Genomic DNA, 23,972 nt, shown 5'->3' with positions numbered 1-23,972 from the left:
CCTGTCACTGCATCCAAGCAGTATTATTAGACATTAAGACCAAGATAAGGAGAATATAAAAGACTGTCACAAAAGATAAAGATAAAAAGAATAGGGAAAATGAAGCTGCAGGCTATTACGAACAGATCACAAGCCAAACTAAGACTCTCACTAATCCTTGAAAAGTGAAGTTCAAAGAGTAGGTTCAGTATCATTCCCATTCATCCAGGACTTGTTAGCATTCTTAGCCTGCAACTGTGTTTAAGATGATGAATATAATTAACATAAATTGCTGTGTATCTAAAAGCAACATCCTAGTGCTAACTGTGACAGAAACCTACACCAGAGCAAAGAACAACAAATGTGACCATCAAGTTCCAATCGGTTGGCACCAAAAACATAGATAAATGGGCTGTGGGAAGAAAACAACAACAAAGGCAGCTACATGCAACAAACAGTAATCCTGTTTTTTATATTTATCTCTGGACTCAAGTAACAAAATGCTAACAAGAGTAGTACTTGTGTACTCATGTAGGCGCTCATGTAGGACAGACAGATGACAAACTTTCCATCTAAGACTTCCAGAAAGAAATTGCTGTTCTTTCTGCAGCTTTCTGGTGAACCAAAGATTCTAAAACTCTTTTCACCAACATTTAAGCAACAACAAGTGCGTATGTATTTTCCACCTCCTATCTAGTGTTTTGTTAACCTCAAATGTAAACATCAGAATAGCATCAGTAAGAAAGAAACAGAAGTATAATCACTGCTACAAACCTTGCAGTTTAGCTATGCTACTTTTCTATCACCACACCAAAACGCTATCATTGTTAAGTCATCTCTCTCACTCACCTTCACTATACTGTATCAGAACTGAACATTTGGCATCCCATCCACCTGGAGGTGAGGTCAGCTAAGCTACAATCATCTTACGAAGTAGCCTTCTTCCTCACCTCTGGGATTCCCTACTCTTTTCTCAACAGAATTGCTCTTAAATACTGTCCTGAACTGCTGATCAAAAAGGTCCAAACTTATCTCGAATCTCACAAAAACTTCAGCCCTTCTAAACTCCCTGTTCTCCTGACAAGAAAACTCCAGTCCTACTTTTCAGAGTTTCTTCTGCAGAAGTTGAAGGAATTCAGATTCAGATTTAATTCCTGTCACAGGAATTAAAAAAAACACTCTGAAATAAAGTAATGCACAGCAGACAGGGAAAACAGCGGGTACGTTGTGAACTGATTGTATTTCTACAGATTAGTGCTTTTATAGTTCTGCATTTCCAGAAACAATATGTAATCAGATTGAGAAGGCAAAAACTGGATTTTAAAACAAGTAAGGAATTCCTTCACAAGTATAAGGAAAAAAATATTTCAGTAAATGGTAATCTCAAACCCTTCTCCTCTCGTTCACTTTAACCATCCAAACATTTCTTTCCATTTGGGCATTAAGGAAACTACACGCTAATTTTTCATTGTGATATGCAACTCCTTTTCCACACTCAATTTCCACCGTTCCCCTTGACAAGCAACTGAGAGAAGAGTCAAAAGCCTGAGCTATCCAAGTGACACTAAGTGATCACATTGCCATGGCCACTGTGCATCCCTTCAGGCTTTTCTCAGGTAATATTAATTCAGAACACAACTGCTTCCAAGCAGTTCTTAATATTTTCAGATACTAAGACACATCAAGCTTTCTAGAAAATATAAGAAAAAATATTTTAAATTAAGAGATTCTGAAGGAAGAGTGATTGCCTGGATATCTTGCAGAAGTGTCTAATTAGCCATGAATTTTCCTACTTAATACATAAAAGTTAAACTAAAATGCCAGCTCCAAGCAGAACTCTGGCTATGACAAAAAACTGACAAAACACCAAACTAAATATTTCACCTACAGAAGAGGGAAAAAAACCTACCATATCACTCTCTAAAATAAAATCATATTAAGGAAAGTACAAGCGAGACATACTGACCCAATGAAGAGGCAATCAGCAGGCAGATTTCAATCATAAACTTTAAGACAAGAGACTACTGGACGAACTTGGATTTGCCAATTCTAGTTGTGACAGCATCAATAACGAAACTGAGAGTGGCAGAAAACAGACATGGTGGACTCTTACACCCTTACGAAGGGGCCTCCTCCAGATGCCCATCTGAGAAGTCTAGGTCCAGAAACACCTTAAATGAAAGGATCTAAAGTTGACAAAAAAAGCTAAATGATTTTACCCAGAATCTTGTAAGATTTCCACAGGTGATCCATCACTTCCGCTAAGCAAAAGACTGCTTCCACAAAAACACAGTGCCCATTATGGTCTAGTAGAACAGTGCCTATGGTGCTCATATTCTCTGCCTGGGTGCTCTGAAATGTCTCAAAAGAAATAAAAAAAGATGAAGCATTAAAACAAGTTCTCTAGGTCTGGGAGGTGAAACCCTTCTTGTACAGAGACAACACAGGAAAGACCTTCCTATTCTGTGAAAGTGGTACAACTGAATGCCCAACGCACACCCTTTTGAGAAGAATGAAAAAGGAAAAAAGAAGAAAAAGCTGCAGATGTTAAAGAAGTGTTATCTCCAAGATCCTTCATAACTACATTCTACCAGGCAACCTACCCTCAAAAGCAGGGATCAGCCACAGCCACACTTTAGCCCCAGCTTGAAAGCCTTCACGGAACTGAAGGATTTTTGAGCTTTCAGACAAGGAGGTACACTGTACTATATATCTGTTTTTCAGTCTGGCAGATAAAAGAATCTGTATTCTTTTCCATATTTGCAGTAGAAAAAAGAGTCACACGAATGGGAAAAATAAACCTGCAGAAACAGCTTCACATAATGATTAGGATGACTGATTTTGCATTACACAGAAAAAATTAATATGCGATATCCACGGAGTCCTTAGAAGCACTGCCTCCCATATTTAACCCCATATTTTACCCCACAGTAAGAGACACTGGAAGAGATCCAGTCAAACTTACTGAAGAAGTGAAAATACAGTTTAGCTCCATAAATCTAAACTTACTACATGTTCCAAAACAGAAGGCACTCAAAAAGACCTTGAGATTAGCAAGTTCAACATCTACGACTTGTCTACAAAGAATCTATTTCCACCAGTTAGAATGAAATGATGTCATTCACCACTCAGAGACTTACACCAGAATACAATAAACATTTTCATTTTAGCTTAGAATTCATAGAATGCTACCCTAAAAACCCACTCATATCAATTTATCTGTTAATAACCTAATATTACAGTCTGTATATACATTACAGTCTGTATAAAATACTTTCTTGTAGACATGACTAAGTTTACAGTTGTCAGTTGTATTTAATAAGCAGTGAGATGACAGCAGTGACAGGCTAAACACAGGCAGTGCATGCAGAGAGATAACATCTTATTAGATCAAATAATACAGGTATAGCTTGGGTGTCCCTCCTCCCTCTGCCCATAGCCGCTGGTATAATGAAAGGATATTACTAATACCTATGAAAAAAACCGCTCTATTTCACATACTTAGACCAACTCTACAGCTATCACTACCACAAAAATATATATATATATATATATTTATGAATTAATTCAAAAGAGATTCTGGGGAAACTGTAGGCATTCTGAAGAAAATGAAATCAAGATACTGATGTGCAGGGCAAGAAGATTTAGCTTAAATTTATGGGCCACATGCACACAAACAGCACAGAGGCCAAGGTTCCTGTGTTCTGTACACTAGCCCATCAGGTAAGCAAAGCTGAAAAGATGTAATAGTGAATCCTAGAGGAGGAGACTCCTCAGAAGCCCAAAGAAGATGAAGGCCAAAGATGACCTGGTAGGCACTCTGCACATATAGATCCTTGCCCACAGCTTTACATACAGTAAAACCAACAGGTGTTTAATGCTACTTCCACTTTTAACTTACCTGGACATCAAGAGTCAAGAAGAGAGACTGCATTAATTAAAACCAACTGCATTAATCAGTTTAGAAAGATAAAGCATTGAGGGAAATTGCTATGGCTTTTACATTGAGAGTAGTTGATCGGATACCAATGCAGCATGAGCTGCATCCAGAGATACAAAGAAACAATTCTCTGTAATACATCAGATGAGAAGCAGAGAAATCAGAGCACCTGGATTAGGTTAAGAAAGAAACATATGACTCTGCTCAGGCAACAAAGTAAAAAGCAGGGATACAGGAGTCAAAAGACGAAGAAAGAATTCTGTGCTAAACATTTCATTGTGTAGTCTCAGCAGAAATCAAATGAGTAAGGAGACAAGTTTCAGCTCAAAGGACCCTGCACAGCAGCTCCCTCTAATCAGCCATGAGAAATAATGAAGCAGAGAAGGAAAAAGACAATGTCTTGAATGCACAGACAAGAATTCAGTATGAAACATTCAACCAACAAATTCAGCCACTATACAGTAAGGAATGAGCACTTCTCCTTGCTCAGTATGAAATGAAAGACAAGCAATGAGCTTGGTTCACTGAAGTGTTCTCTGACTGGGTGCTTTCAACACATGAATATTATCTGCAGGGGAACACACTTCTCTGCGGGTATTTGCTTGACTCTGTGAATGGGGATTCTACTAGCTTTTCTTTTCCCTGCAGAACAAATTGCCTCCGATGAAGGGAATGGAGCAAAAGAAATAAAGGTCTGCGCTTGTGAAGTGCCCGCCTTACAAAATTGGCTCAGCAGCCAGCACATTTCTTCTTTTCCAGGCCAGGGTATTGCTTGAAAAAGCCTACTAGTCAGTGACTCTTCTGCATTACCTTGCCCCCCTTCATTTTCATCTTATACAAAGCCACAGGGACAGGGGAGATACTCATTCACCCTATACTTCTGAATAATTGCTGGAGCATGAAACAACAGCTCCACAAAATAACACCCAGGAAAGAAAAAAACAAACACAACTATTCTATCACCACTTGAAAGGGATTAATGTCTTGCTTTTCTGGAAACAGTCTTACCAGCATTCTTCATAAAGGACTTCACGCTGACACAAAGGGCATGAAGCTTTAGCATCATGCCATCTCAAACACGTGCAACTGCAGCAAGCAAACAAGAAAATTCTGACAGTAACGAAGTTGACAGCATCCTCTGCTGGTAGGAAACAACACAAAAGCCCAGACATACGAGGGGCTCAAAGCTCCCCTCAAAGAATCGCATGTCCCTACCACACTGTCTGTATGGACTACTTTTATAACCGTGTTCACAATAATCCTGTGTCTTAAGCATAATATACACAAAAGAGGAGAAAAAAAAAATTAGTGAAATACTTAAAATACCAAAGGAAAAGTCTCCTATTTAAAGGGAATAACTGAAGACAGATGAGAAAACAGTCATTCTCTTTTCTTCTAAAATTCATTTTCAATTAAATGCCTGAGCTTTTGGTTTCCATGCCATCCTAAACAGCCTATTACTCTATTCCCATCTAATTAGAAAGGATTTGCTACAAATTTGTTCTCTGGGATCACTTTGGGTATCACTAAAAGTCCAAAAGCAGATGTTGGAGAGCAGACTTAAAAGTCTGTCAGGAAAACTGTTCAGGAAGAAATACAGTGGCTTATAGAAGTACAGTTCTAAGGTTAGGACGCAGGGCCATTCCTCATTTTGACATGAGAAGCCATTTGCTCTCCTTACAGGAAATTAAGCCTTAACACAGATTCACAAGCAAAAAGTCTTCCAAAAATGCAATCCCAGAAACTTCAAGTAACCTGACAAAGTTTTATAGATTCAACAAGTAAAAGTAACGGAACATGCTGGCTGTCTCCAATAGCCTCAGACTACAGAACTAACTTCTGCAAAGCCTCCTAGTTGTTCTTAGTTGTCTCAATATTTGAAAGCTCTGATATATTTTTGGCTCCTTATCCATTTCACAACAAAACAAAATTCTCCTTTCCTTTGTTCAACCAGTCCTTTAAATCTGGTTGAGATAGAATCACGTGCCAAGTTTGCCTGAAGCCTCTTTCATTTTTTGTAACAGAAATGACAAGATCAATTTGTAGCAATTCGTTTTCACTGAAGGACTGAACGAATGATCTAAACTTATCCCGCTCTGACAGGAGGCCTGAGATGTCTTTGCTTGGTAAGCAGCGGGAGGCCACAAAGTGGTCCTTTGCTGACAACATACTAGCAAAAGGGCAAGACAGCATATGCACACTTACTCAAAATCTTCAAATTCCAGGTCATTTCCCTCTACAGATGGGCTTGAGTTCTCTGAAGTGGAAGAAGAGGAGGAGGAAGAGCGGAGACGGTTCTGTTGGTATCGCATGGATCGCTGCCGAATACTGTCCCTCCGAGAAAGATACTGAATCATCCTCTGAGCATAATATGCAGCAGGAGATAACCTGAGCAAGAAAGAGAGATACATACAGACATTTATTACAGAAGTATAGAATGACCTTGCCCTTCCTTGGGAGCTCCAAGTTCCAGGACGGTAGCAGCACATCACAAAACAGGTTGGTTTTATTTTATCCACGGGTAAGACAGTGTAAGTAAAGAAAGTGAGTAAAACTAGTTTTCCCTTCATACATTTCACACCTACATGATTCTCCTGTTGTGCAAATATAAGCACTATAGAATATCTCTAAACAAAAACTTCAACCACAGCACAGAAATTCTTTTCTTAGAAGCCTTCGGAATCCATTCTTTCATTACCAGATCACGCAACTAATCCCAGAAACCATCGCTGGTAAGGAGCAAGACCACTCCCAGTCTGAATGCACAATGCTAGCAATGCCAGACAGCACTAGTGTTCAAACAGTGAATCAAGGTGGTGCTGTCTTGAAGGTACTTCATAGGAATAGCACAAAACATCAAGTGTGGAAAAAAGTTAAGCTGTTTTCAATACTTTGTAACCCAAATGGTAAGGATTTCATATAATGACAGCTTCATCAGACCCCCTGAATTCTGAGAGTAGCACCCTGATTGAAACTCTGCACCCCATCTTCCTCTGTAATCAACTCTTAATCTATTCACAAGTATAATTTGGCCTTTGTTTGCATCAGCTGTCATGTACTAGTATTACCCAGTTCCTTAGTGCTAAATGGGTAAAAATACACTGTTTTCTCACCCTACGTACATCCACAATTTCTAGTGCACACTTTCTGTGGCACAGTTACTCAGTATTAAAGCCTAGAGACTTGAAGAATCGTGGTCTTCACCTTTGAGTTAGGCTTGAACAAAGATTCAGGGAAAGGGACAAACAAACAAACAAAAAAACCCCTCAAAAACTGAAGACATTAATATGCCTAATTCCTTTAACTTCTAGCTCTTCCATTCCACGCATGTTTGATTTTCATTTTTTTCATCAATGCAAGTTACCAGACTATATTTTCATGACCCTGGTACGTGCTGATCTCCTTTTCTGTAAAGGCATCACAGACAAAAGTCCAATAATAGAGTTTACAGCCATACTTTTGTCTATGGATAAAAGTCTGAGCAGCTTTTAACAAAGAAAAAAATAAAACAAAAACTTAAGTAAACAGCAAATTCCAGAGAGTAACATAGAGATGAAAATACACTTTCTTGCAACCACATAAGAGATGGATTTTCTGCTTTCCGTGAATGCTATCCATCTTCAGAACAGAGCTGCAATGTTAAGTCTTTTCAGAATAGAACTCTTAAGGTCATATTCACTCTCATTTTGACCACCACTACAAAGGTTGACCGAGTTATACTACAACAAGTAACAAAACGTAACTCCACAATCATCCTTTGATAACATGGTTGTTATATGGCTTAGACTTTCTTCCCTGCCCGCTCATCCCAATCCAAAGCAAGCTGTGCTGGTTCTATGGTGAAGTACTACAAGTAAGATGAATAAATACATTTACATCCACCATAATGAGCAGCAAACAATCAGACCAGGTCCGACAAAGTGCTCAGCTACTATCCCTAACGTCACGTTTCACTGAAAATCTGTATTTAATAGCATTTTGAGAGATTGCTCCTGAAAGCAGCACGAAAAAAAAGTACTAATTCTCCAAGAGACTGATTGTTATTAATGTTGTTCTGGCTGCAGACAACGATCAAGGACAATTAATCTCCCATTTCTCCATACATTCAGGGCATATAAGCAAAAAAGAAGGTAATGAGAAATACGTGGAGAGTAAGAGATGCCTCTTCCTCATTGTAAACTCCCCATACACTACCAGGCTGCTATTTCTTCAGCATTGTTAATCTGCAGGCAGACTAGAGGTTATGGGGTCTGCTAAGGTTCTCAACAGCCAGCAAAAGTGGTAAGGAGGACCCATAAACATGCACTTTATTTTGGATGTTTCCTTTGTCATTTACACACTGATAGATGAGTTAAAGCTGTTCATGCTTTCATAATGTAAAAGACTTGACTGTACACAGCATTTCTCTTTACTCCCCTGAAGACTTACCAGGCCAAGTATTTAAAAAAAAAAAAAAAAAAAAGCAAGGCCTTACAGAAACGCACATATAAACAAAAAGCTGTTCTCTTCTTCGGCCTTTTGCATAATCCAACGTCTCTGCATATGCCAAGAAAATAAGTCTACAGCACAATACGTGCATATAGACAAAAAAAGGAACACAGGCACAAGGTAATACAAGATCAGTGGTCTCAAGAATCCAGAAGCATAATCATTTAAACCTTTTTCTTTGTTAATTGCACACATAGGGAGATTTTTACAGAAAGATGCAAATAATGAATTTTGCAGACATTTGGTATTCTCAAGCCACACAGCACATCACAAGAGAAACACAATGATTCTTGTTTGAAGAACATGAAAGAATAAGCAATAAAGACTGGCAATAATGGATAACTAGCAGCCAGATTCAGCTTCCTGACATCATGTGGCATGCAGAATGGATAGATGATGAAGAGGACTTCCAAAGGTAGGACAAGAAGCATAAGTCCAATACACAGAAAGAAAGGTGATAACATACAACAGTATAGGGGAGAAGCATATTCACGGCAGTGGGCTAGGGAATTAATCTTTGCAGATGAGTGCACACATAACAAAAGAAATCATATTTGTCAGGCTGTATCTGTCTCTGGAATATGGTCACGACACAAATCAGAACTGAGAACCAGCATAAGGGATTTAGCTGTCCTGGAGGGAGCAGAATGCTGCAAAGCAGCATAAGAAATACTGTTTAACACTGAAAATACCTCTTAAGTTCGTTCAGCTACTGAATACAATTGTAAATCAGTCTCTGACTGCAGTTCATCTACCAGCTGCACAAGCAGAGTTTATCCAGTAATTCTTAACCCAAGTTTGCATCCCCAGGACAGTCAGCTGTATCAGACAGCACAACAGGACCTGAATTAACCTAGTCTTTTAGGTGACTGGACCCTGGGTACTGAAGCAGATGCTTTGGAGTAGGAGAGCTGATGCTGCCACAAGTAACAGACACAGAACAAGGCACTGAGTAGGAGAATTGCTGCTGTGCAAAAACCAGAACCAAACAGCTTCTGTCTCATCCAGCAGCTACATCATTGAGAGATGGGGTTTTCTCTGGGTACCTGGTGCTGCTGGCTGGCCAGTAAGAAGCAATGTGAGGATCTGAAAGAAGTGTTTTACTACCATTAAGTTCAAATATCTTACACGAAATGGCATTATGAGCATTAAAGAAACAGCTACTGCATTGCACAATGTCATCAGCTACAGTCAGATACCTGAAAAACCTGGACATGTTTACAGAGAACATGAAAATATTTTAAACAAAGAATGTTTCTCTTCACCTTTTCCTATTGTAGTGGCTTCAGAGGAAGGAAAAATAAAAAACACAAGAACTTCAGCTGAAGGATGACTACACACAGCTGCCCAGAATGACTACAGCAAGAATCAGCATACCATGCATGCTAGGGCACTAGGCTGTTCTGTAGATCTCCAAGCTCCCTAATGTCTCAGAAGGAAAGACACCACTCATCAACTCTGACCGATCTGATGATCAGGATGTTCACATTACTATAACTTACCCATGAATGTTTCTCAACCAGAAGACTTTTTAAAGTGGTTGCCTGACTGGTGACATTGATTTCCATGGTGATTACTACAGAAGCATAGCCACCACCAATGAATGCTTGAGCTGAAGGCAGCACTGGCAATGGACACCAACTTTCAGTTGCTTCCATTCCACTTCATCCTTCAACTCAGAGACAACATTCAGGCTTGACAAACTGCCAACCTAAGCATTTCTTTTCCAGCAACTGTTTCAGAAGCTTAGATTTTTCTAGAGATGCACTTACCAACCAGTCCTGTGTTCCTTTGTATATGTAGTCTGGAAGTATCTTTTGGAATATCTTTAAAGAAAGTACTACTAAGAGGTGCTCTTTTGGTGCCAGCTCTGTTTGATTCCTAAGCAGCTTGTCTCCTAAGCTTAATAAATCTGATCTATGAAGAACAACCTAAGAGTCAAAATGACCTTAGAGATGTTCAGCAAAGCCACTGACGAAGTCTACTGTAGTCTACACCTGAATACTCATTCTAAGCCTGAGGTAATTTACAAAACATTCTCCCTGCCTCACTCTTGACCTAGGCTGTTCAAATGCAGTGCTATTACAGAAAGGAGATACTGAAACACATAAACACAATTGAAAATAAATTCGAGTAAGGATGAAATAAAAAAAAATCCATTGGAAATAACTAGGTCTTAAGGAGTATAGATCAAGATTTCTGTCTTCGTTTCACTTTCTCCAATTTTTTTGTTGTTGTTGCTCTGTTTTGTTCTTAAAAAAAAAAAAAAACATCTGAAAGATCTAGCTTTCCTGTTACAAACTTAAGATGCTTACAGAAAACTCAAACACAGTAGCATTCCATTTATTCACCCCTCTCCAATTCTAACAAGGTCAAGTGACAATTAAATGATTCTACTAGCCTAGCACACCAGCAAGATTTATTAAGGAAAATAACTCATCTCACTCTACTCAAAATTTCCAGCTCACACTGATTAACATTATGTACCTCATTCTCTGAAAAAAGATAAAGTGGCACTGAGTGGAACAAATTAAACCTCTTAGAGGTTTCAACACTGGACCGTTCTGGATCCTTATAAACTCACACTACTATACCTTCTGTAGGATTAAAAAAAAAAGGCTGAACTTTCACAAGAAGAATGCTGTATCAGTTCAAAAATAGCTTCAAGTATAAAAATACTTCTGGCAATGCTCTTTCTAATGCTCAGACATGTCTCACACAGTCATCCCTTTTCATACACTTTACTGAGCTTCATCATGGGAGACATCTGACACAGGAGGAAAAAATAAATAAAATCAGTAATCTAAGCAGGCACTCCTGCTTTTTTTCCTATTTAAACTACAAATCCTGAGAGCAAGAAGCATTTTTTTACAGTATCTGCTCAAGAAATCCACTAAAAATCAAGCAATCAAGAAAATGCTGTATTATGCATTCCAGAAAATAAGGACTGGTGTATTTCCAGACATTTAACAGCACTTCTCCACAAACTGACCTAAATGTAGTAGTATTCTTTTACTAATATTTATAAAATACCATTTTCACCTCTCCAGGTGAATCAACCCTCTACATACCATTTAATCAATATTCATCCAGAAAGCTTTTACATTTATCAGCTTTGCTCTGATACTCAGTTGCCAAGACCTTGACACATTTTCCAATGACCTCACATATAGGCAGCACACTCTACCTTACACCTCACTCACAGACAGTTTTACATCACCTCTACGAAGATGGTTCAGAGGCTTAGAGCAAATTTCTTCACAATAGGTGGAAAAAGGCCTAATAGAATACTTCCCCTCTATAAAGATTTACTTATACAGAGTCAGCAAAGAGTTATCTACTAGCATAATTACATCGTGTGGCTAGTTTGCAACATCACTTCTTATTTCAAAATCCATACTTGAAGTGTTGTCTGAATAAAAACATTGTCAACGTAGAAAAGAACAAAATGAAACTACTCCAGCAACTTAGATATTTAATTTTGATACTCTGCTATACCCATACTATTCTCTTTTACGATAAATCCTAGTTACCTTCAATTCAAGCAATTGCACTGGAGGTTCCTTAGGAGGCTATATGATTAAAATTCACTCAATTTTCCTCATTCATAGCTTTGCTAAACCCATCTAATGAAAGCTCATTTTGTCATAAGTTAGTTTTTGAAAGCTTCCATAGCTGCTTGCTGTTAACAATTCTATCATCTCTTCTGACAGTCTGTGGGTCACAACATCCCATCTGTTGCTTTCTTAATACACGAAGTGGCAACTGCAAAGATCACTTGTTCCCATTTTTGATAACTCTACCATGTTTGCTTTTTCTAGTCTTCTACAACACTCCCACCTCTTCTGGAGATTAAGCAGCACTACAGGTGTTTCCATGTCTAATGTCAATGATTCATGACTCTTCAGATATAATTGTCAATAATTTGTTCTCAGTTAAGTATATTTAACGTTCTGGTTATGCTCTCCCATACAGATATACTTGCAGAGACATTTCATTCTTCCAAGCACACTGCCTGCTCTCAGCTGTCTTTACTGCAGTCTCCCTTGCTCCCAAACAGACAATTTCTTTTTTTCTTCTTTTTTCTTGAGAAGATATTTCTGATGCATTTATAACATCTCATTTACTGTTGCACCTGTTTGCCACCTAGTGTTCTCCATCTCAAATGATTTCAGGAATCTTTATGTGCTTACCTCAACAGCAATTTCCTTCTCATTTCCTCATTCACCTCAAGGCCTAATGACTTTTTCACATTCAGTTTGAGCTCTGTCTCTATAGCAAGTCAGTAGGGAGGAGATGGGACTTATACTAGGATCACTCCCAAACAATTCAGGGATATTTGTATTTTTGTCCATGGAACTAAAATGCCTTCAAATTGCGTTTAGCTCTTACCTGGCTGGATCTGGATAGATTGGATGTTCCCGGGACCCTGCTCCATCATAGCGAGATAACGAAATGAGGGAAGACTCCAGCAACCTCCTAAAAATAAAATTTAAAAAAAAAATAAAAAAAAATTGAAGTCCTCCTATGAAGTCTCTCCTGCTTATGTCCTACTTTCTAAGCCTCTTAGAACTACTTCCACCATTGGTGCAGAGAATTCTGCAACACACTAACCATGACTGATGACGTGTTTTTGCCATATAGCTATACAAATAGTAACATCTTCACCATACAAAAGAAAGAATACCTCAAATGAGAAGAGTCATCCCAAATCAACTACCAAATTTCAAGAGAAGGATACAGATGTTATTTCTGGTTTGGAGACAAGCTATCCCAATTTGCCAGATCCACAAAACTGGCTAACGAGCATAGGACACAGTTCGCAACAGAGACTAAGGGCACTGTTGGCAAATATTCACAATAAGATATTCAGTCTTAGACTCAGGGCTCAGGAGGAGGTTTTTGGACATAAAAGCGTTCATTTCCCCTGTATCTTAATCAGTCACTGGGAGAGATACCAAATATTCACTCAAGAAGTAAATGTATGCAAATGCAGCCAGACAGCTTGAATATGTGAGAAGGAAGTCTGAGTCACGAAGGCAGCAGAATCAAAGTATATAACAGGAACATGTCCTCCACCACAGCTTCTACCTGCACCTCTATGAAGCTTCTTGCCACAAAGTGGAGGATGACATTGTTTCAAGGCTGATTCAGTCGAGCCTGCTGCAGCCATTAAATTAACACTTACAAGAGAGATGATTTTGAGCGGGTGTGGAGAGTGGAAAAATCAGCTACTAGAGTTTATAAGGTGTCTGAGTTTCCTTTCAAGTCTTTTTGCCTTGGAGCTCCTGCTAAATTCTGTTTTCCAGTCATTGTAAATCAAACGAAAATTGTTATGGTTTGAAAGTCAAAGAGATCCGACACCACATCTGTTCTACTCACCCCCCACACACTTGGAGAGAAAGGTCTGAATCTATCAGTCTTAGCCTCACATTCCTCCTCTGCAGCTAGAATTTGCAATGCAGGACATCAAACGTCAACACAGGAAGCAAGATGGTGGACCAGATCCACATCCAACTTCCCACTTGTGGACAGCAAGTCAGAATATCACAGAAATACTGAGAGCATAAGCCTACCCAGAATTTCTCAGGTAAGCACAGCAGGAATGCAAATGACACACGTTTTTCCCAGTAGCAGACCTACCCCTCCTCCCATCAGAATCACAAGACAGATCTCGATTGCCTTCCAGGAATTAAATAAATGAATAAAATTTTAGTTTTAAATTTTAAATCTAGAACACACAGAGAAGCACAAGATTGCTCCAGTTACTTGGCATGCCCTGGCTCCAGAGACTCAGTGCTTGCTGCAAAGCACTGGGACTTCACAGGAGGTAAAGAATCCTGTTCACTCTGGCACAAAGCTATCTGGACATTATCTGTCTTATTCAAGAATAGTTATTCAATCTCTTATTGAAATGAATGAATTGCCCAGGTCACTGAATCTAAAGCTCTCACCTTCAACACTGCTAGATATTGCAAATCCCATGGCTCCCCAGAAAGTTACAATACTTTAATCCTGGCTCACCAAAATCTCTCTCCTGCTCCAACTACAGAAGTCCATACATGCAAAAGCAGCAGTCAATCCAGAATTAATGGTACAACAGTTTTACACAGCAGACCTACAGCCACTACAACCCATCAAGAATAAACAGCTTTTATTACTTCTGAAAGGCAGAGATGGATGACTGGATGATTTGTCATGAACAGAACTGATACCTGCAGTTGTTTTGTTTTAGTGTGTTTGGTTTTTTTTTTTTGTCTGTTTCATGGGCTGCTTGCACACACACAGCTCTCCAAACTCAGCAGCCTGCAAGCATCCTAGTGACCAGCTCCATCTAATCTCTGCACAAGCACTGCTCTCCAAAACCCAGAGTAGTTTGTTCTAAATCTGCATAAATAGCTTAATGTTCTACAAATGATGCTTCAACCAAAACAGCAAAACCAGGAACATTTCCTTCTTCCACGTGCCAGGTCCAAATATGCAGCAAGACAGTGTCCCACAGCCCACATCCAGCCCATGCAGCATCACACACCCCACAGCCCAGCATCTGGTGTGCAAGGGGAGGCTTAGAGCACTCTCTTTTAGAAGGAGGTACAGGAGCCATGCTTTGCCCTGCAGTGACAGCAGTCCCATGCATGCCAACTGTGGAGCTTTGAAGAGGAGGCAGCAGCAAGGCACACAGTACCTTGGAATAATCATGCCAAGAGGCACTCTGCTTCAAAACAGAGTTTAGACCCTATCTGATTCTTGAAATAAAATATGAAGAGCCTTACTTTGCAAGGTAATCATCACCTCCAATGAAAACTATTAAGTGTTACTTCAAGTAAAACACAAACCAGCGATTGACTGAGCCACAGACTGATACCCAACACCCAATTATCCAGGTAAACAGACTACCTATAGGCTTCACTGCCATGTGATTTTACCTCATCAACTTGTAACATGAAGCAACAGGAGCTGCCGAGGGATGACAGATACGCTTCATTAAGTGCCATCCATAAGATGCACTCTGAGACTGTGCAGAGTTGAACAGTCTCAGTTAACACAGTCCTTCAAGAGTCTTCCAAGTCTGCCAGCACCAAAGACACCTTCTGCACTACATCATAGCAAGGTACACAAGCCACTTAGTAGGGCTACACTGAAACCACATGGGTGAAGATAATTCTGCTAAGAAACTGCTAAAGGTTGTGGATAATTAATTATCCTACAATTGTGCCCTCTCAAATTAGTAAGAGCAACAAACAGGTAGAAATCAAGATATGGTAGGAAAAAAAGCAAAACAAAAAAGGCAAAGTACAATCTCCTGAAATCCAGATGGATCTCTGCACTTAATGCTCCCAAGAATAACAAACTCTGTACTAAAACCTGAGTACTGAACACACATAACATCTATTACTTAACTAACTCATTCTAGACTAAGCTCTTGAGGTTCAAGTTACAGATTTGAATGCATCTGCTACTGACAAACAGGTCCAATAATAGATACACTGCTACAATCATCAATAACATGTCTAATTTGATACAGATACTGTAACCTACTGTCCCCAAGGAAGGAGCAGATGAATGTTTTTAAACTAATTCATGTTGCATTCTATAGTAGTCTTAGATGCTGCATTTGCAGTTTTTGCCATCCTAAGTCCCAAAAGGGGCACAGAGTGCATGATTTAAGTAAGCCCAGGGTCTAACATAGCCCAATAGCCTACCAAAGTATACATTACTCAGGTTAGTAGCAGTTTTATTAAGGAGGATAAAGACAATGCACAGACAAATAGCAGCAGATACAAGACAGCGCTAGCCACTAAATGTCTGTTTCCAGCAGAGAAGCATGCAAAGAGAGAACAAAAATACACATCTCTTGCACCTTCTTTGGAAACATTTCAGTAGATCTTGCCTGACACTCAGATCCTTCCTGGAGCTTACAGAATCCTCTTCCTCTCCTCTTGCTGCACCCACCCCCCCCAAGCTCCCAATTTTTGCTACCCAGATATATAACAGGTTAACACCAGGCTTTGTACAAGCAACTGCTCCACTATCTCTGTCTAGACAATATGAAATTGTCACAAATGACATCTAAAGTACAATTAGCAGAAAAACTGCAATTTCCACTCTCCTCCCCCGCTCACCAGGAAAAATCACACATTATCATCCTCCAGGTTGTCAGTCACTGCCACGATGATGAGAATTAACTCTGCTCACCCTGGGAGATGCTTCTGGCCCAGCTTGCTAAATTCGGAGGAGGGGGATTGCAGTTCTTTGTCATTTTTGTTGTTGTTGTTTTTAAAACTACAAGAAGATATAAACTGTCTTTTCATCAGCACTGGTGTCTCACCAAACGTCTCTTCCATTAGACATCAGAACTATAAGATTGCCACTCTATATGCACTCCATTCACTCGTGGCTGCAAACAGCAGTAATCATGACTGTAGGGGAAAGGGAAGTGAAGGCCGAGTTACCGAATGCCTTCAACTAAGAGCATGAGGGATAACACAGATGTGCTGAATGCTATAAATGAAAAAGGAAAATTTCTCAGGATTGAAGCAGCTGAATGCCAGAAGATGCAGCACGAGGGGGAAAAATGTTAGGATGCAATCTCCTTCAAGCACATCAACTACCAGACTGCGCCATACTCCCTGGGGGCGAGGATCACCACCAAAGCCTCTTGGGACAAAATGATTCATCTAGGCAGGCTTTGAGAAGATACTTAAATGCAGCAATTTAACTTCTCAGCGACAGATTCTAGCAATATGCAGTTCCCTATACCAAATCTTGGATTTGCTGTCATAGCACGCTCATTACTGAGCGGTGCTTCTATCCACAGAGGGAAGGGCTCTCCTCCCTGTCCAAAAGGAAGCCACTCACACAGCACTGAGGCTTAGTTTCCTTAAAACCAAAACATTGTTCATCAGCTTCATCCTCCTAAGCTGCAGTATCTTAGTTTTGGCTGGGATGGAATTGTTTTCTTCAGAGTCCAGTATGATTCTATGTTTCTGTTTCTAGGAGAAAAACAATGCTGATAACACACTGATGTTGGTAGTCGCTGCTAAGCAGCGTTGTACAGAACCAAGGCCACTCTCAACTAAGGGCACAGGGAACTGGGAGGGAACAGAATTAGGACAGCTGACTTAAACCAGTCAAAGGGATTTTCCATACCATATGACATCATGCAGGAGTTTTGAAGGGCGTGGGAGCTCATCTTATGCTCTTCCACTGCTCGGAGACTAGCTGGGCATTGGTCAGGGACTGGTGAGCAATGGCTTGTGCGTCATTTAAAGAAGAACAACCAGAAGAAACCAGTACAAAAAAGCACATTAAGGGCAGCACACACTCCTACCCTTCACACAGCCCCAGCCTTCAACTTTGAAGTGGGCCTAAAGACAGCATTTCTTAATTACCTCTTGAAGGAGTACACTGACAATTCTAGCAACTTCTGTGAACTTCCTCCTCTGGCTCTACATCTCCCCGGTTTTACATTCCCTGCCACTCACTGGGAGGTGCTGTTACAGCACTACACCCACACCCCTTTCTCAGCTCTCTGACTTACAGCTAGCAGCCAGCTCTCTCGAGCAACTGTCCGTATGGATGTGTTCCTAATGATCGTAAAAAACAACAACAGTTAAAAACAAGAGGAGGATAACAAAGGAATATAATGATCAACAGAAAACAAGAAAGCTGAAGCACAAAGACAGATGAACGGTCTCCATCTCTCCAACAGTAATGCCACCCACTCTCAAATCCTAGGCTCATTTATTAGCTGCTAACAAGTCCAATTAATTCTTGGAGATCGCTTATAGTCTCAGTAGAGGATTAGAAGCGGGGCTATGATGAACAAAAACCTAATCCAAACCAATCCAATGGTTTCATTTCTTTTCCCCTTTCCCTTTTCTCTGAAGAACAGGGTCAAATTATTTCACCATAGAACTCTATATTGTCTTGCCTAATTTCAAAAAAACAAATATCACATATGCAGAAACCATTAGACATTTTTTAATCTTTGTAGAACAGCAAAACATTATTGCTATCATCAGTTTTATATTCAAGCTTAAAATAAAAAAGCAATCAGTATGCAGTCTTAAAGATTGCCTGAAAAGATGATTTCTAAAATTAAGCCCCTTACAGAATCTACTCCGATACCTCTAAGCTCATATTTCTAAACTTGTTTCAGCTTTTGCATGACTATGGTTAGTCACAGCAAGCTTGGCATCAAGACTGAATTAAGACAGATCACAAGCAGATAACTAGAAGTGAAGAAATGGTCAAACAAGAATATGCTTTTCTTATGACAGCTGTAAGCTCCTGCAAGATATGACACTCAGATAAACCTGAGAGATATCCTTCAGTCAGTACTGATGAAAATCTAAATACTCACCTAGTCTCACAGCTGTGAGTTAGCTCCTCCAATCCCTAGTTTGTATCTATGTTGCGCAACTCCTCTCCCCAGTAAAGAGCAAGAGCTTGTGGCTGCCTTCCTTATGGTTATCTAAGCACCACTAGGCACTCTTTCACTCATATGGGGTTTAGGTTTTTTTTTTTTTTTTTTTTTTTTTTTGCTTGTTTGTTTTTGGGGAGAAGAGTTACTTAATATACTGAATGCTTTTAGGGTCTTCTTTCTTTAGGGAAAAGAGGGAACTGTGACAGCAAAGATACAAACGCAATTACAGATATGTTCCAAACATGGTCTTTGTAGAACACTTTGGTCTGCTTGGGAAAAAGTCTTTGTGCTAATTCTGGTGGGTGGACGAAGACAGAGAAGACATCCTTCCAGATTAAAGTGTGGCGTTCTCAGAGAATCAGAATCTATTTTTCTGAAGAAGCACGTTGTATACCAAACAGAAATTCTTGTGAAAAATATTTTCTCCCTTTACTGACTCAGTGTAAGAATCCTGTAGAAAACAAGTTTTAAGTATTTTTTAGAAAACAGACAACACGTCAAGTGTTCAGCTAGGATGGAAATGAGTCTATTGAGGAAAGAGCATAGGGAAATGAAGTTACAGGAAATAAAGAACTGCAGGTAAAAGTACAAGCAATAGAAATAAATGTTTGGATTTGAGTTCTCTTAATCACAAGACAAGGAGCAGACAGCTTCAAGAACATTTAACTGTTTTGCATTTAACAATGCCCATCTAACTAGTCGGTAATACTACGTAGATTCTGTTGTTACTACACATTTGCTCTCTGAGTAGGAACTTCAACCACCACATACCACCAGATGCCACAGGAGCTACACAGCACCTTTAAGCTCTTCACAGAGAAGGTCAGTGGCTCTGAGGAAGATGATGAATTCTCTTAAGTGGACCCAAAGTCACATTCTTAATCTATTATTTCACCTGCTGACAAAGGTCATGCATCAGAACAAAAGATGAGGGAGCATTACGCAGAGGTCCTCATCAAACAGCACCCAAGGAACAATTACTGTGTTATTTCAACGGGCAAGTGGAAGCACATATCCATGATAGACATTAAAAGGGTCAAGAGCAGCTACGACAGCATTGCTTAGTTTGGCAATAACTCTCAGAGGAAAAAAGAGCAATGAAAAATCCTATACTCATTCTGCCCTAGCAAGACTTGGGCAGAGGAAGAAATGTATACAACAACATGAGCTACTGCACACGCTGTTCTGCTCTGTAGTAGCAAATTTATAACTGCACTCAGGATGGGACAAATATTCCTACACAGACTCTTACCAACATGTGATTATATACCAGAAATACAGCCAGAGGCCAGGTCATAGTCATCATGGCTACGAAGAAAAGGCCTGAAAGCATGGCCAGAAGATAGCCAACACACTGAACTCCCTGAGCCTGCAGACTGCTTTATTCTTCTTAGGGCTCTTCTATCTGCCCTCACATGCACAGTGTATGCCCCAAATTCTCCTCGTTCTGGGAGACTGCGACACCACAGATTATGCGGACAGCAAAAATCTCTGCATAACCATGCACACAGATCTGCGTCAGCTTCTGGGATAATTACATAGGACTCCCACTTCTCCATAGGGAATTGGAGAGGAGGTATCTTTCTTGAGGGGGCAAGAACCATACTGCTATCTCTGTGGGTTCCTAAGTCTACGAAAACAGAGGTCCCACTGCACATCAGTCACTTCATTTAAAATGCTCTTGGGCAGGCTGAAATAATGAAAAGACCCAGGGTCAAGAGACAACCTGCAGGACTGTTCAGCCACTTACCCCAGCCCTCCCACCTCATGAAGACGGAGGAAGGATTTGATACTAATGCATTATGGGCAGAAAAATGAATCAGTTTCCTGGCAGATACTAAACCCTGTTTATTCACAGACTTCAGCTCCAGCAGGTGCTTTCTTGAGAAGAGAAAGGGAGGGCGTCAGTTACATCACACAGACAGCCATTTGGCGCAATCAGTTAAATATGTATGCGCAAAATGTTTAAAATGCATGTTAGCTATTCAACAGACCAGAATGGCTCAACTGGAGAAATCAAGCATCATCACTATTTTGGTTACAGTTGTATTACTGAGTCACATCACAGGTCCCTCTCTCTCCCTCTCCACTTGCTCCAGGCCCAAGGAGTGAATGTGCGCTCCACTGCAAATTCTCGGGCCCAGATTCTCTAATAAGGAGCGAATAATTGGATGAGGGCAATTTGTCCCCAGGCTCACTGTGCTGTGTGCATTCATAAAGAGCGTGAAAAATGAGCATGAGCATGCAATATATGTAAGGGACTGCACATCTAATGATTAAGGGCTCCTATTAGCATTAAAAAGAGGCACATTATACCATCAACATCTCCAAATCCACTTCACACTCAAGAAAGCTCCAAAAATCCTTCACCTAAGCAAGCAGATCTAAAACAGGAGGTCTGAAAGCCTGCTGACAACTAATTCATTGGTGAAAGAAAAACTAAAAAAACAACCAAAAAAACCTCAGACATGGTGTTCACATTACTTATCTCAAGCTAGACAACAAGATTGAGGAATCAGAGCTACAGAAGTTAACCATCTCAAAGACCACTATTAATAGTAAGTTGAGAGTAATCTACACAGAATATCACACGCACAAGCCCAGCATACATAGGTTAACAGGTGAACAGAAGCAACCTTCCCAGACCAAGTGAGCCTGCCTGGACCTGCTGTCCATGATGCTGTAGTGGGAGCATGAGTGTGCATGGACCCGTGCAGACAGCACAGGAGATGGACAACCTATCAAAGAACAGCTTCCAAGGGAAGAAAGCCATGCACATTTCTCCTGACCTGTAGGAAAGCTGTTTTATGATGTCCTCAGATAGTTGTCTTCCAACTTCTAAGCAACCTGCGTTAAAGATCTTTATTTCATGCTCATCTCTTACTGGCCTCCCTACAAAAAAAAGAAACCTCAAGTATCAAAACCTTACCTGCAGGAGAAGCAATAACATAAGACAGTTTGGAAGCATGCACCTCTTTCATTTTAATAAAGAAAAAACACTTAAGACCAATTTATCTTGTTACCATCCAGGAGCAGAAAGACAAGACGACAAATCATAAAACAGTTCCATAACAGAGATCTGTAGGGAAGCAAGTCTTTGCTTCCCTGAGACTGCAAGAAAGCGAAGTTTAGCTATTTCTTCTATTGGTGAACCCCTCATTCTAGGCCTGGCTGACAAGAAAGAGGTAAGAGAAAGGAAGTGGTTTGGCTGAGAAAACTCCATTAAGGTATTTGATAAGGCAGTGTTGCTTTTGTACCTGCTCAGTTTGCAAGCAAAGCTGCTGCAAGAATCTGCTACAGTCATTGCTGCATATTTAAATTCAAACCAACAAAAAGAAAAGAAGGCTTAAGCCTTTTCCCAAATTTGGCAAAGACTGCCCATGGTCAGCTCTATGAAGTACGGTGGGAAGCTCAGCAACAGTGAGTAACTTTAGTTAACCATTAGTCACTGCAAGAATGAAAGCACAGAAATCATTCTTTCCCCTCAAGCAATTCTCAGTAAGGAAGTAGAAAAGCAACCTTACATTATTCTTCAGTCAGGAAACCAGTCATCAAAGGCAGAGAGAGGAACAAGAGGACCCATCTTTCACTTGTCCTTCTACATAACAACTCACAGAATATCCACGAGCTCAAACTTCTAACATCTCAGTAAAACAAAGTCTTTCCTGACTACGCAAATAGCGCACTCAGTCTGGGAAAAAAAAACACCAAAGCATGACAGTGGCAGAAAACCTCCAGAGCCGGCACAGAGCTGCCCACTTAGGTACTGCTGCAGCCTCTCCAGCAGTTCCAGCTGCTGTAACATTTTCATGATGAAAGCCATTTTTATTTTCCATTGTTAAAAAAGGCCGAATAAACAAGACTAGCTAGGTGTGTCTGTAATCTGCACATCTCACCCACCCACCAACACAGCTACCAAAGTCATCTTTGTTCCTGCACATCCAAGCTAACATTTCCAGAACTCATTCCTACCCTCCAGTTTTGCCCTTTTCCCCTTACGTCCCTCTTCCCAAACACAAACCCGAACCAGTTTGCTCTGGTTGCAAACCCCTGAACAACATCCATTTATCCCACTCACTACCGAGATATTACTCATCTCTAGTTACCATTATTTGTAACAAGTGTATTTGGAATTTAACAAGCTTGAAATAGCACAAACCTTTCCAAAACTACTATTTTATACACAAAGGCTACAAAGTTTGCAAGAAAACCCTTCTTTCCACAACACCTATGAAAGAATATTATTGTAAAACCTATATATAAAAACCTATATGTATAAAAAATCTTTTTTCCTTGTGTACCTTTACTTAAAGCCAGCTCTCTGGCCAAAATTCTTCAGTCCATGTTTCCTACAGAGTCTTCCAAGCTTTGTTTTTCACTTGACAACACAGCAAGAATTCAGAATACAAATTTTATCTCAGCAGGAAGGTGATGTCTAAACACCATCAGTTCAAACAGAAAGCCCAAAATAAAAGTGCCCGGGCACGAAGCTAGCAGGGCTTCCAGTAGTGACGGGCCTGAGTTTAGGGGTCACAGACAGATGACAAACCCACTCAACATCTACTGATAGATTCATTGGTTTAGATTTGGCAAAGGAAACATTTACACTGACATTTGTTCTGAGCAGTCAGAATCGTACTGCTGCATCTACAGCTCAGCAATGCACTGTCGTTCTCCTGCTCCACTCTCCCTTTTTAATTGAACTTAATACGTCACTGCTGTAATAAATATTAAATATTTGAATAAACAAACCACAGTTGCTGTAAACAATTAAGAAAAAATAGTAACAACACTGTTTTTGTTAATTAAGGAACTAAACAAAGTTGAATACAGTACGCATGCATTTTGTCTCCACTACAAGACGCACTTGGTAGGTTTGGGCAAGGCTTCAGTTCCCCCATGCTTCAGTTTCCTTCTCTTAAAAAAAAAAAAAAAAGAAAAAGAAAAAAAAAAAGCAAGGGCAGAAGCACTGCATTCTTCTCTTCAATTTTAGGCTACCTGTAGCCATTCTGATGATACATTTCAGGCACGGAAATATCTCATGAGAGGCAATTCCAAGTCCACAATAGGGGACAGGAAAATATTTTGGTTGGTTTGTTTTAAGGATAGGATATGAGTGATGTGCAATCCACTATT

General features: G+C 40.0%; 1 protein-coding gene across 6 annotated transcripts in view; it reads right to left on the bottom strand.

Annotated features, from left to right (window-relative positions):
• AMBRA1 (autophagy and beclin 1 regulator 1) overlaps positions 1-23,972 on the bottom strand; it is a 124,778-nt gene that overhangs the window by 80,391 nt on the left and 20,415 nt on the right. For 4 of the 6 annotated variants that reach the window (XM_085224716.1, XM_085224711.1, XM_085224712.1 and 1 more), the window contains 2 exons: positions 12,800-12,886; positions 6,125-6,307 (listed from right to left, as the gene is read on the bottom strand). In XM_085224716.1, coding sequence (XP_085080842.1) covers positions 6,125-6,307; positions 12,800-12,886 — 270 coding nt within the window. The remainder of the gene's footprint in view (positions 1-6,124; positions 6,308-12,799; positions 12,887-23,972) is intronic. The other 2 variants (XM_085224714.1, XM_085224715.1) reach the window with 1 other exon arrangement.

The sequence above is a fragment of the Meleagris gallopavo genome, chromosome 5, assembly GCF_905368555.1.
Source record: "Meleagris gallopavo chromosome 5, MGAL_WU_HG_1.1, whole genome shotgun sequence".
Taxonomy (NCBI): Eukaryota; Metazoa; Chordata; class Aves; order Galliformes; family Phasianidae; genus Meleagris; species Meleagris gallopavo.
Note: the sequence above shows the minus strand (reverse complement) of the source record. Positions and strands in the feature narration are given on the sequence as shown.